General features: G+C 36.3%; 1 protein-coding gene across 2 annotated transcripts in view; it reads left to right on the forward strand.

The window, feature by feature from the left end:
- Positions 1-13,690, forward strand: part of CDC42SE2 (CDC42 small effector 2) — a 69,232-nt gene that overhangs the window by 26,990 nt on the left and 28,552 nt on the right. For both annotated transcript variants that reach the window (XM_072360222.1, XM_072360223.1), the window contains exon 4: positions 13,157-13,475. In XM_072360222.1, the coding sequence (XP_072216323.1) occupies positions 13,422-13,475 (54 nt within the window). In that variant the 5' untranslated portion in view covers positions 13,157-13,421. The remainder of the gene's footprint in view (positions 1-13,156; positions 13,476-13,690) is intronic.

The following is a 13,690-nucleotide window of genomic DNA, read 5'->3' on the forward strand; positions in this document are numbered from 1 at the left end:
TGCAACTAGTGTCTCTCAAGCAGTCATATTTATACCACACAAAACGCACACTCAGGATTACACAAAGCAGGTATTGCTAACTCATTCTAGACAGTAGATTGTACTGTGCTAACTAATTCCTTGAGTGTTTTCTTGTTTTTCACTCCTTGGACATTTGCAGTATGCAGTCAAGTCTGTTTGAATAAGTTTTCCTTTGTGGTGATTGGTCCAGTTTCTTAACTGAGGCTTCAGGTCTGGAATTCCAGAAGCTTCTTCCTTTGCAATGTGCTATTGATAAGCAAAAGCCTTTCCCCCGTTCTAACAAACTCCTCCCAAGTGCTGCCTATTCCTAGTAACCTCCCTCCTCTCCCCCAAACTCTGCCTCTGAAGTAAGGGTTCTTCCCTTCTTTAATTTCTATGGAATTCAAGTGGGGCCCCCCCAGCCCCCCATATATGTACAGGGGACCCCCCGTACAACCACCCTGTACAGTTCCCCTGTACAGGGATCATCCTAGGGTTTATACTTTTACTCACATATATTGAAATTATTAATGATGTTTTCAAATGTGTTTTCTTGTAAATAATCACATTTTTTCCCTTATGTTACTCCTGAACAAATTCACCTGAACTTAGTTTATGTGGAAGTATTAATTCAATGTGGAAGCAAATACTGTGGGGGCTATGCGATGGCAAAACATTATTTGCTTACAGTGGGGAAAGGAACATAGCTTCGTTGCTGTGCTAGCATACAGTGATAACAGTTCTCATTCTGCTGTTATCTGCTGTATGCAGGCTCTGTGTTGGCCATTACGGAGTGTGGTATTTGGTGATCTTTTTAGTTTGCTGTAAGTGCATGGTGGAGAGATTTTTGAATAAAAGGATGAAAGGGTAAAATTAGGTAGGGGCAATGTCTGAGGATGGAGCCAGTCTGGTGTGGAGACGTGGACAGGACAGGAGAAATGAGCCTCTTCCATCAATAGAATTTCTAGGAATGTAAGAATGAAGGGATTCTCAAACAAGAGATACCCTTGAAGAAATCACTTTGAAGGTCAAACTGTTTGTCAGCTTCATAGTGTAGAAAATTATTATGCCTTGATTAGCTTGTCTTAAAAAAATGCATTGCATCCCTTTACTCAGAATGCCGTACATACTAAAAGGCAAGCAATGTGTGATCTGTCACCTGTCATGCACACTTTACAGGTGTTTTCCTGAATGATAAAGAGGAAAGGAGCAATTTCTGCTGTATCTTGCCTTTTGGAAGCAATGAGGAGGTTGTGAAAAGATTGGCTGAGAAAGAGAATAAAAGGTTGTGTGTGAAGCCTGTTAACCCTGAGCTGTTACTGAAATAAAGATCTTAAAAGTCTGCTAAGACTGAGTGTAATTAATCATCAGAAAAGTTCTCAAAGCGAAATAATAGGTTACTCTTAGTTCATTTTCTTCTAATGACATTTGAATGCCTACGTGAAAAAAAAAAAAATCACAGATCAGGCTAAAGGTTGAACTTGTTAGTGTTCATTCAGTTCTGACTTAAATTTCTTTTTCTGTAGAATATAAGATAGCAACAGTACAGAGATCTCTTCAGATTAGAAGAAAGATCATCTCACTTAATGTAACTTATTTATGTTTAAATCAGTACTTTCTTGACTTAGCTAGTGTTTGTCCACACAGCAAACTTTGATATTTAAGACCTTTTATTCTCTTACAGTTATACAAAACAACCATGACAACAACAACAAAAACTAAAAATTGACTGAATACAAAACATGTGTGAAGCATATGATGAGTCACAAGTCAACCACTGACATCACCGACTTTATTAATTGCGGGTTTTTTTGACTGACTAAAAATGCAGTGTAGTTTTGTAGTGCTTTGCAAAAGATAGTAAAGAAATGCAGATTTCTGACATGGTGACATACTGACAAATTCATACACCAGTAAATAAAATGTGTTTTTTTTTTTCCTCCATTAAACTTGTACAAAAAAAAGTTATAACTACTGTAGGTCTGCGTTCCTTCCAAGCCAAATTTACATTTCTTTAGCTTATTTTTTTCTCTATAATTTCTCATCTGCATGGCATTTGCTTCTAGTTTGTAGTCTCATGTTTTAACTATAAAATCTTAATCTTAAGAATTGTGATTAGGCTTTTTAAGACCTTGCTATGTTAAAAAAATTCATATAAATAAAATACAAAATTGTTTGGCTTTGCAAATCTGTACATTGAATTTTATGCATTTAAAAGTGCAATGCTGTCTGGCACTATTACAGCCCTGTGCTGTTTACTCATTGTACTAAAGAAGATAAATGTTCTTTATTTTTCTTATTCGAGGGATTGTCTTTCCTCAAGGTATACCTAACAAATCAACTTGAATACGTGTAAACACTGTGACTTAGTGTATCAAGAAGGTTTTGCAATGTTATGTTCCCAAAGGACTGATGAGCATATAGCAAAGCTTTCGTAAATATGGAAGGCAAGGGTTGTCTTGGAGGAAGGGAAACTTGTAAGTGTCCATAAAACCTGATAGATATCAGATGCCAAATCCTGATGTGATATTAGAATTTCAGATTGGTAGAGAAGTAGCATAAGTGGATATTGCAGCCACTGTCTAATATAGTTATTACATATATATATATATGTAATAGGTACTACATTCTGTATCTTTTCTACCCGCACAAACACTAAAACCTGTATTAACGCAATAGCGTTAGCTAAGAAGCAGCATGTTGTACTGCTGTCCTACCTCCAAAAGGCTGTTTATTTTATCAATTCCAAGCAACAAAGTCCAATAACTGACAGGATTCCATTTTGAAAAATTAATGCAATTTTTTCATGAAACATTCTATGAGTACATGACCTTATAGGTGTGTTACTAGAATACAAAGAAAGCAGAAATCAGGGCAGATGTGAAGGTTTCTTTTTTTTAAAAAAAATATCACTGTTTTAAGTTACCAGCACAGTATATTCAGGTGTTTTTGTTTTTGTTTTTCAAAGCAGATTATTATTGGCAACTTCATAGTTCTTCAGGCAGGGTTAAGAGAAACATACCTGCATAATAGGAAAGGATACCATATGTTTATCTTGCTCTTTCAATGTCTTCTAACAGTTCAATGGTTAATATACAGAATTCTTAAAACTAATGTTTACTTTTGGCCTGCTTTGCTGGGGGAAGCATTGCCCTCGCTGTGTTATTGTCACGCAGTTCCATGTTCAGCTATAATGCACACACTGAAATCAATTAACTGGTGAAAATCTCTTGTACTTAAAATTAAGAATGTCCTTAGCTATACTGACTCATAAGATAACATGATCACTGTGCCTTAGTTTCCCACAAACATGCTAAGTTGAAGAGGTCAGGAGACTTCCTCAAAGTCAGTGTATTTATGGCAAAGCCAAGAATAGAACCTGTATTTCCTGCCTCACAGTTGTGTCTTGTTTTTTAAATGTTAAACTGATTCCTGTTAATTATTTAGCAATAAGTCTCCTGTTGAATAGTTAGCAGTGTGATTCATGATGATGGATTGTAAGCAAAGATATTAACAATTATGCAATCGTTTGTACACATTATTTCTTTCAGTAATTTAACAATTACCAGGCTTTGCTATGACACTCCAGTCAAAAACTTCAGAAATTCTGTGAAGTCACCATGGCACAAGATTAAGAGACATGTCTGTATTAAAATGCTGCAGAAACAGAGCTGTAGTTCTTCTGCCTATTTGGTATTGGTTCTCAGAGTTTTTATCAGCTCTTTTAATGATTACTGAATCATTATTTAATTTTTGCAAATACAGCTTTGTTCTATATTGGAGATCTCATGATTTTTTTCCCACAGAATAATTTAAGAATGGAATGGAAAAGATATGTTAATTCATCTGTTATTTCTTTGCCATTATGTGACTTTTTTGTTTGTTTTAACTAATGCTCTTTTCCCATTGTAAGCAAATCATGTTTTGCCATCACATTGCCCCTACAGTATTTGTTTCCACACTGAATTGATACTTCCACATAAACAAAGTTCAGGTGAATTTGTTTAGGAATAACAAAAGGGAAATGATTTGATTATTTGCAAGAAAACACATTTGAAAACATCAGTAATAATTCCAGTGTATGCGAGTAAAAGTATAAACCCTAGGATGATCCCTGTACAGGGGGATTGTACAGGGTCATTGTACTAAATGACTCACGTTGCAAGTTCCACTACTTGCCTACTGAGGCAGTTCTGTAATTCAGTAAGAATTTACAAAGTTTTTAAAAGTTTTTTTAATAATCCCTTTTCCGTTGTTTTTGTTGCTGTTGTTCTTGGTTGGTTGGTTGAGTTTTTTGTTTTGTTTTCGTTTTGTTTTGTTTTTTGCCTCTAGAGCTTTTACTGTTGAACAGTATATTCACTGACTTAAGGTGAATTGATTGAATTTGTATTTGAGTAAGAAAGGGACATGGAGGCTGGATGTCATAGTACAGGGTGCTAATTTTCAAACTTGCCCTCAAAGGTAATGCTTTTGGGAAAAATAAAATAAAATAAAATAATATATATATGTATATTTATACATATGTATAAAAGTTAAAGGAGAGTATTATGTATCCATCTATCATCTGAAATTATGTCTACACGAATTGATGCTTGATGGAACCTGCTCGGAGGCTGATGACCTCCTGACTGCCTCATGGGGTGCTTGGAAATCAGTCTGCCTGCCCATGGCAGCTAGCTTTCTCACCTACAGCCCTGTGCTTAGGGATAGGTAGGATTCGTAGTGTGGTTTGGGGAGAGTTTTGAGGGGAGTTAGGATTTTTTGGGAGTGTCTTATACTGTCATGGCTGATATTTCTTAATCCAGAGCAGAACTTCACGTTTAGTCACGTGAGCCAAGTGGTAGGAAGATGTGGGCAGTGTGATTGTCCTTCTTTAATGTAACCAGAGCCTTGTTAGGACTCCTGAATGTCTGCAATTGAGAGTGTGATTTGGGACATCAGTTTCTGAGCACCTGGTAGTATAGTGGAAGATACGTTTCTCAGACCACATCTGAGAAGCAGGTATTTTTTCTGGGGGTTACAGTTTAGTGTACAAGAAAAATTTCCTACTCACAAGGAAGTTAACAATTAAACCATTGACTGTGAAAGTAAATTGAGAAAAATGTCATGCTGTTCAGATTTTCTTAATTCTTTGAAGAAACAGAGCGAGGTTGATAGTGAGTGTACTCTTGTTTTGAAGTGGCTTATTTCTTCACACTGCAGTGTTCTTGGATGTCAAGCAGTTTTTGTTGTAGTGGAGGTTGGGTTGAGAGCTACAACCCGGGGATTGCTGGAAGGATATGTGGTAACCTGTACCTGCCCTGTTAGAGCTACTCTTTAGATTACGATTGGAGCATGAAAGTCAGTCTCCTGTCTTATGATTCTTAATGCCTTCTGATGTACTTCTTCCCCCTTCCCCCTCCAGGCTTGTGCTTTTAAAAGGAAGAAATACTATTTTGATTAACTTTCAACTAGGTCACACTGAGTAGCCAGCATGACTCTGTTTTACAAATGTCATGTAGTAATTCTTCCTGTAGTGACTGTAGCTTCTATTGTGTGACATGAGTTCACTCTAGAATCTATTAAGAAGAGAATACGAAGGGTGTTACTAGTGCTGAATGTGCTTGAGAGCAAATAAAAAGAAGTGTTCTTGGGGAAAAGAATTAATAGCAGATGCACAAGTATATTGAAGCCAACTGGCTGAACCAATTGTGCAGTGACAATAAATGGGTAGATGTGCTGTAGGCAAATCAGGTTTTTACTGTGAAGAAAAAAAAAGAAACCTTAGTAATCGGAGAGTTTGTCTCTTATCTCCTTTAGCTCTTAGATACAAATCAGTTTCCTGCATTCTGTGGGGTGGCTCTTACTGCTCTCTGTGGGTGCCAACAGCATCAGTGGTGCCCAGGGCCAAGAGACTGTGAAGGGCTGCATGACCAGGTGTCCCACTCTGGGAAACAGCACACCTTATTCAAACAAAACAGCTGGTGAGAAGTGGCAAGTCTTCTTGCATGTTCATGTAATATGTAGAAAATATTTGCTTTGCGTAATGAGGAACAGAAAGTTATTCAGTTTGAGAAATGCTTACGCTTATCACAATTCATTCCGCTCAAGCATTTCATTTAAAAAAAAAAAAAAAAAGTGTAAAAGAAACAAAAGAAACAATTCAAAATGTACAAGAACATTTAGTTATGTGAAGTGTTTTTAAATGTGTTCTATTGGTGTCTTCTTGGGAAAAAAAAATTAGAATAGTTTGTGACATTATGTTATCATTGAAATTTATTCAAAACATGCTTTAAATTGTTGGCAGACTGAGTTTGCATCTTGTAATCTATAACCTATTTGTTAATATAACCTATTTGTTATAACTCCATTTCTTAAGAGTATACATGATAATGTAATTTCTAACTACATGTCATCTTCTTTCTGTTGTATGAGAGCAACATTAATGTAGCAGAAAGTTCATGCTGGGGTTCAAATATGTCATCCTGTGGTTATTTGGTGTCAGAGTAGACTGACACCATAGTACATAGCCTGCTTACTTCCCTGTAGTGAGACATTGACTAAGAATTGAGATACATAAAGTTACTTCATTACTGAGCAGGCAAGCCCTGCATATTGCTGATGGCTTTGTCAGCAACTTTAAGATCACAAAACTTAAGTGAACTTGATGAGCATTTCCAGTTATGTACTACTTGTATTAAAACTAGTTGGAGAAGCAACTCCTAGTCTGAAGAATTTATGTTTTTTTAATCCAGGTTTTTCTGCTCACTGGTTTTGTTACCAGTGCAGGTAAGCCAAATTCCATTATGTACACTGTGTTGAGAAAGGAAAGACAGATTGCTTCAGATGGTTTTACATTGGCAATAAAATTTGAGATGACTTACCACTGCTGAAATATGACCCACAGGGAATTTTCCAAATCAACACTTTGGTTGCAGTGGCCTTGTACTTTTTGTGGGTACGTAGGGAATACAATTCGCTGTTTCTTGGCGTGATAAGAAGGTCATTTGTGAGGAGACAGTTTAACTTCCTGTACTTTCAGATTTCAGAACAGGGGTGGTGGTTCTCTTGAGAATACATAGTTTGTTATAATGTTTCTGGAACATTTTGAATCTGCTTTTGTTTTTTAACTAGGTCAACAATTCTGGTATTGAAATTTCTCTAGAGTTAGAAATTTGTCTTGTGCAGCACTTATTTTTTTCTCAAGCTGTCTGTATGTACACTTGACTGTTTTGCTATGTGTATTACGGCTAGTGTCTTTTCTCTCAAAATATTTGTTTCTAAAAGTGCACATCTCTACCTGAATTCTTCAGCTTTATTGATCTATAATAAGCCTTTATTTGATAAAGTTCTTCTTGTCTTCTTGTGTATAGTAAGGTATGCCGAACAACAAGCTTGATCTATACTGATGATTAATAAATGCATATCTATCTCAAAACTAAAATCTTTGAGAATTTTCACTGTTTTCTTTGTGATTAAATTTTTCATACTCTAGTGTTTGAATGAAGAGATAAACATTACATCAGTGTTTTAAAAAAAGGACATGCAGGAGCTCTCTGAGGTGAAATATTTTCTGTAATGATCCTAACTCAATACTAAGTATCATTCTCAGTTACGCTCAGAACCTTAGGGGAATGGAAAAAAACTGGAATTAATTCCTCGTAATTGTCTGAATCAAGCTGTATCTGAAGGTGGTCCCAAAACAGGGAGGTGGAATAACCTGGTGTAAACAATTTCAGTGGCAAAAATCTCCTGAGAACTTTTTTATCCGTCTTTCTCTCCTCCCTAAATCTCACTCTGTTTTGAAACATAATCATTACTTTGAGCACAAGAAAAGGTGTTGTTGACCTATACAACCGCAATTCAGACTGGCAGCAACTCTAAGATGAATTTTCTTTACCATCTGACCCAGAAACTTTTTTCCAGTATGTAATTATTTTCCTTTATGTAAGTTAGTTGTTTGAGGATTGCAGAAGTAAGAGTTTGTTAGCCTTGTGGCTATTGTCATATTTATTGCACATAATATGGTGATCTTAGCCCAGTGAATGAAGTGTTTTGTGACCATCACAGTTACAGCGTTACAGGTTTTGTGTGTGGCTTCATACAGACACAGCACATGCTGTCGTAGTATTTTGGTGTGTAGAAAATGATAGGAGGGTTTGCCTGTACTGTCTAAGTCACATGAGCTTCTTTCTCAGGAGCTTAGTTTAAATTTGTTGTGAGGTAAACATAAAACACAAACAAATTGTTTACTGTTTTGTTTTGTTGGTTGTTCAGGAATTCTAGAATTAGGACACTTCACCGCAGTAGGGAAGATACAGGTTATATTACACAGACCCAAACCTCTTTATTTCTACAGCTATTTTTAGATTTTCTTTCTGCTTCAGTGAGCCGAGAAATGTCTGGTAGAAGAGATACAGCTGCTGCTATATACTTCTATATAAAGATGAAACCTGACCCTGGCATCAGGATGTTACATTGTGCTGCATGTTTCATGTTGGTGCATTAGCAGGATACTAGATATTAATGGGAGGAAGGGAAAACCTCATTCAGCTTTTCAGGTGTTTTTCATATGCTCTTGTCTCACAGCACGTGCAGCTGAGGCAAGTGTTGTCACATGTACACCTGTTTCTGCTTTTGAGGCCTACATCATTAGCCTACTGGTTTAGCTCCGGATGCTTACCTTGGCAGTCAAGTCCTAATAAATCCATCTTAGCTCCAGTTTAGTGGCCTAATTTATACTGAGGTATGTGTGGTAGTTGTATGAGTTTGGTCTGAGCAAACAACAACAGAACTTCCTGTGGGAGACCTCTCACACCATGTGCCAGGGAAGGTGGGAATAGAGTCTGTGTACCTGGCTCCTCAGACCAGTGACATTCCTGGCATCCTTTACTGCCAAACAGACTTTCCTGTCCCATCCCACAGAACCTGACTCTGCTTTGACTACATAGCTGGTCTCAGTACTGCTTTGCTCTTAGGTGTGTGGCAAGGACAAGGTAACAGTGGTTTCCTAGGACTTAACAAAAATTTGGGTAGGATGGCATGCTTTGATAAGTGTCCCTTGGTTATCTCATATAGTCTGTAAAGTAAATTTGTCATGGATTTTTTAAAAATCTATTTATTTATTTATTTATTGCAGTAGATTGTTGTTCCACTGTTGTAAAACTACTCTGTTCTGATGGTGAACTCGAGGGACCCAGATGCTGACCAATTCCTTTCATCAATCTATAAGTAAAAATGGGGGACTGCTCATAGAGATGCTCTGTTTCCATTCATTGTGGAAATCGTGCCTTGTTCAGAGCTTGCTTTAGAGTACTAGTTTGACTCCTTGGTTTTTCCCTCTGACTGGTTTTAACTGTTGAGATAAATAAATTCTTCTCTTTTCATCCACTCTTGTGTTGTTGTTTTTTTTTTGTTTGCTTGTTTTTGGTTTTTTTTTGTTTGCTTGTTTTTTTGTTGTGTGTGTGTGTGTGTTACCCTCAGTAGGAATTGTCAGCTAAGTAGATAATATTACTGATTAAATGAAAATTTAGATAAAAAAAATCCTCTTAGTCAATGGAGATTGATAAGAAACATGAACTTAGGTAATTCATAGCAATGTGCTTAGCATAGATTCTCAAAGATTTTTAATTTTTATTAACAGATTTTCTTAGGTGGGAGAAAACTTACTATGTCTACACTAGGTCTTAAAAATGGCAGAATGTCTTAGAATTTGCCTTTATCATTTTACTAACAAATTTATTTCAGTTGTTAATCTTGTGCACTTAACTGAAGTGCATAACAAAATTTAGTAATTACTAGAGAGTAGATTACAGGGAATTATGAGTGGAGAGTGAAACATTAGGACAATGGTAAAACAATTGTTTGAGCTTCCTGTTACCAGTATGTTTTAAAGATGCTTAAAGACACTATTCTTTAAGCTTCCTATCAGTATCCACAGTGTTACTGCTTGTACCAAGTGAGTTGTTTTCTTTTACTGCATAGTATGCTTTCCTTCCTGTACCTATTTTAATGGTTTTTTTAAGTCATTGACTTGGTAAAAAATACCTGGTATTTCTCCAGACTAACTTGCTGTAGCTCTCTTCCTGCATCTTTTGCTGCCTTCCCTTCTGTTGAGTGTGTGCATTTGTTGCAGGGAAATCATTGGCTTCCTACCAACTGAGAACACAAACAAACTTGAGGTGTTTTCATGCCGATATGAGATTGACAGCGTTGCATTAGCAATAACAAGAATTACAAAACAAAAACAAAAAAACTCCTTCAAGTAAGCTGTAAGTGAATCTTCATCTTAGTCCATATTTGATGAAAATTTTCAATTGGAAACAAAACACTTCCATTAGGCCTCATTGCTACTAGTTTGTGGGGAAAGGAAGTAGGGTGTTTCTCTGCCTCGGCCCTGCCCTGCAAAGGCAGACTGATAAAATGTGTGCAAATTTTTCAGCAGATAATATTGTTGTTTTTTTAAGCCTGTGTTTCTTGTCCTACATATTGCTTTGTTTCAACAAGTATTTTAAAAATCAGGTAGGCTAGGAAGGAAACACTTCCAACTTCCTTTGAGAGCTGGAAAGCATCCCTCAGTTGCTACAGCTTAAGGAGTATGGAAACAGTACACAAGCTTGACCTCTTTCTTAGTTTGGGCATAGCTTAATATCATCTTGCCCATTCATTCCTTGCTGCCACTTGAGCATGTATTCCCTAAGCAGCAAGAAGAAATGGCACAGCCATAATGGAGATTAATGGAGCAATATGAAAAAAGTCTTAAAAACAAACAAAATAACACTCTAACATAGCTTTTTGGAGCATCTAAAGGAAAATAGTTCTTTCCTATGAACTATTGGAGACAAAAAAAAAGTAGTAGTCCTAGCCATGGCTGTATGCATACTTAGGCATAACATGGTGTACACTTCACTTCTTTTTTTTTTTTTTTTTCCCCCAGTATTTTTTACCCCTCTCCTTAAATGGTAGTCTGAGCTTTGGGGCGTTAGTTAAAATTCAGACATTAACACCTGCCTTCATTTTCTTTCTCTTCCTGTGGTTTTATTTGCTTCAAGTAATTGTGAGAACCTTGTTACCACACTTCCTGTCTGAAGCTATAGCAAACAGTGTGCAGCGAGAGGATATAGAAGGTTGACCCTTAAAAGAAACTTAATAGGTGTTTCGTAAAAACAGTGGGCTGTTCTTAACCTACATAATTAATAAGTAGCTTTATTACAACTGTACTCTTCACAGTATGCGGTGTATCCCTGTTTGGATCAGCTCAGGTAAATTCTCTCTAATTCCTTTTAGCTGGTAATTTTGAAAAGCTCAACTGGGGGAACGTCCAACCCTTTCTTATTTCCTGCTCTTTATGTCACACTCTTGCTATTTAAGGTCAAACAAAATTTTAGCTACTAGGAGAACTGTGAAAATTATGTGACTTTACCTAATTATGACATTAAAACTTCCTTAGGGACTTTTAGTTTTTAAAGTTATTTAAAGTATTATAGTATTACACATCATACTGTTGGTTGATTGTTCCCATGTTTTATTGCAGCTTTGTGACACCTGGGGCTTTCATATAGTCATTTTGGAAGTAGAAAAGATCTTCTAAGTAGTGAAAGTAGGTCAAATTAGCACTGTAGTAAGGCCTCTTTTTGAAGTAAGATTGCCAAAATAGAGATTGTGTGAAAGGATTATTTCTTTTAACCGTTCATATTGCTTTGCTTTGTATGGTATTAATGTTAAGGAAACATGTAAAATATCTTTCGTTTTTCTATTCTGTTAACTAGGTAACAAATACATATAGACTTATTTTAAACACTGCTGAGATCTCTTTCACAGCTAGAAATAATTTTGCTAGTGTTTTCTTATTTAGATGGTTTTATCACAGCATGTATTTATTTCTTGAAGAGCCTCTATTAGTCTCTTAGAAGGTAAGAAGTGGGAAGGCTTCCTGGAGGCTTTTGACTTAGTACAGAAATGGTGCTGCTGCTTCTCTGCATGTGCATGATAGCCAACAAGACTGGAAAGTACCTCGCTTATAGTGGCTGCACGGTACCTCAGTTTGTGTACAGTAAATTAGTGACTTCGTGATTTATTTGTATTGTATGTAGAGAACTGATACAGACAGCTGCTAAGTGGGGCTGTTGTACCACAGAATCAACTCATCCATGTCCATTAAAAATTGCCTCACTGTGTGTATGTATATACACGTAGATATGCTTTGTAAATCCTGTGCTAAATCCTAAACTATTTCACATTGTGAGGAAATGCATACAAATAATAATGCATAGCAACGCACATAGGAAATTTGAATGAATTTGGATGAAGATGCAGCCATATTTAGAATTTTTTAGGAGTATATAAGTAAAAAAATAAAATAAAAAATAAAATTAAAAAAAAATTCAAAATGCTCTCTATTTCATTTTTCTGCAAACCAATGTATGGTTAATGACAAGGCAGATGACCTCAGTGAAATTTCAGAGGAATTCTTATTGCACACTTAGTGAAAGAAACCGGATTGGAGATTAGCCAATAAATATTATTTTAGTGAAGGGGTGACTGGATTCCAGAGCCTCAGTTGTTCCACATGAGGAATTTTGAAGGCTTAAGGAAACGGTTCCAAGCTCTGCAAGCCATCTGTTTTTGAGGTCAGTTGTACATGTAGCTGTAGAACAGACAGAATGAAGAAAAAAAAAAAAAAAACACCTTGTTTTGACCAAGTTTGTCCTTTTTGCAGATTTTTTTTTTTGTTTGTTTGTTTGGATTTAGCTTGTTTTTTGCTTGATAGCTGTGTTACATCCTTGCTCTCTGAATGGACTGGGTAAATTTTCAATAAAAACAAATTAAGCGCCAATAGGCTGAATTCCCTAAGCTAAAGGGATGTATAGTCACCTGTGATTTTCTAAAATGACATTAGAAAGCTAGAAGCAGACCCAAGTGCCAAAAAATTGGATGTAAATCTGTTATACTGCCTCATTATATGTATATGAAAAAAAATAGCATCTAAGCCTCGTTTGAATTTCTAATATATGACATTTTGTGAAGTTTTTGAAGAAATTAGCATGTGACTTGCTTGCTAGCATCTCCTCATTCAGTAGTCAATATATTACCACAAAATCACTGGTATGGGTGGCTCTCTGGGAGTATGAAATTTGGTATCCTATTTCTTTTTAATATAATGTTCTTCTGTTTTCAGGTTCATATAACGCTAGGGACCAAAGAAGCATAGCTCATATTTCCATGGTGCTGGGACCAGTCTGTTGAGAGAAGATTCTGAAGTAACTTTTTAACTAACATCGTGTGTGTCCTGAGACTGTCTTGAGAGAAGAGCTCAAGAGAGGAAAAATTTTCACATCAGAACCATTACAAATAAATCTATTTAAAGAACTTGCTACCTGGGGATACTTTTATAAAGATCAGGTCCTGGTTCTCAACTGTGCTCACACTTCAGACCGTAAACAATGAGTGAATTCTGGTTGTGTTTCAACTGCTGTATTGCAGAACAGCCTCAGCCTGTAAGTATGAATATTAGCACTGCTTTCTGTATAATTAACTTTGTTGTGCAGATTTTTTGGTTTGTTACACTGTTTTTAAACTTAATGTACTTTGACCAAGCTTATTGAGAGTTGAGATGTTAACTACTGGCTCAGCGGGGACAGAAGAAAGTCTGTTTCAGATTGATGTTGCACATTTACTTTCCCTATCCTTAATCTCAGATTTGTCCTAAGTC

This window comes from Excalfactoria chinensis, chromosome Z (genome assembly GCF_039878825.1).
Source record: "Excalfactoria chinensis isolate bCotChi1 chromosome Z, bCotChi1.hap2, whole genome shotgun sequence".
Taxonomy (NCBI): Eukaryota; Metazoa; Chordata; class Aves; order Galliformes; family Phasianidae; genus Excalfactoria; species Excalfactoria chinensis.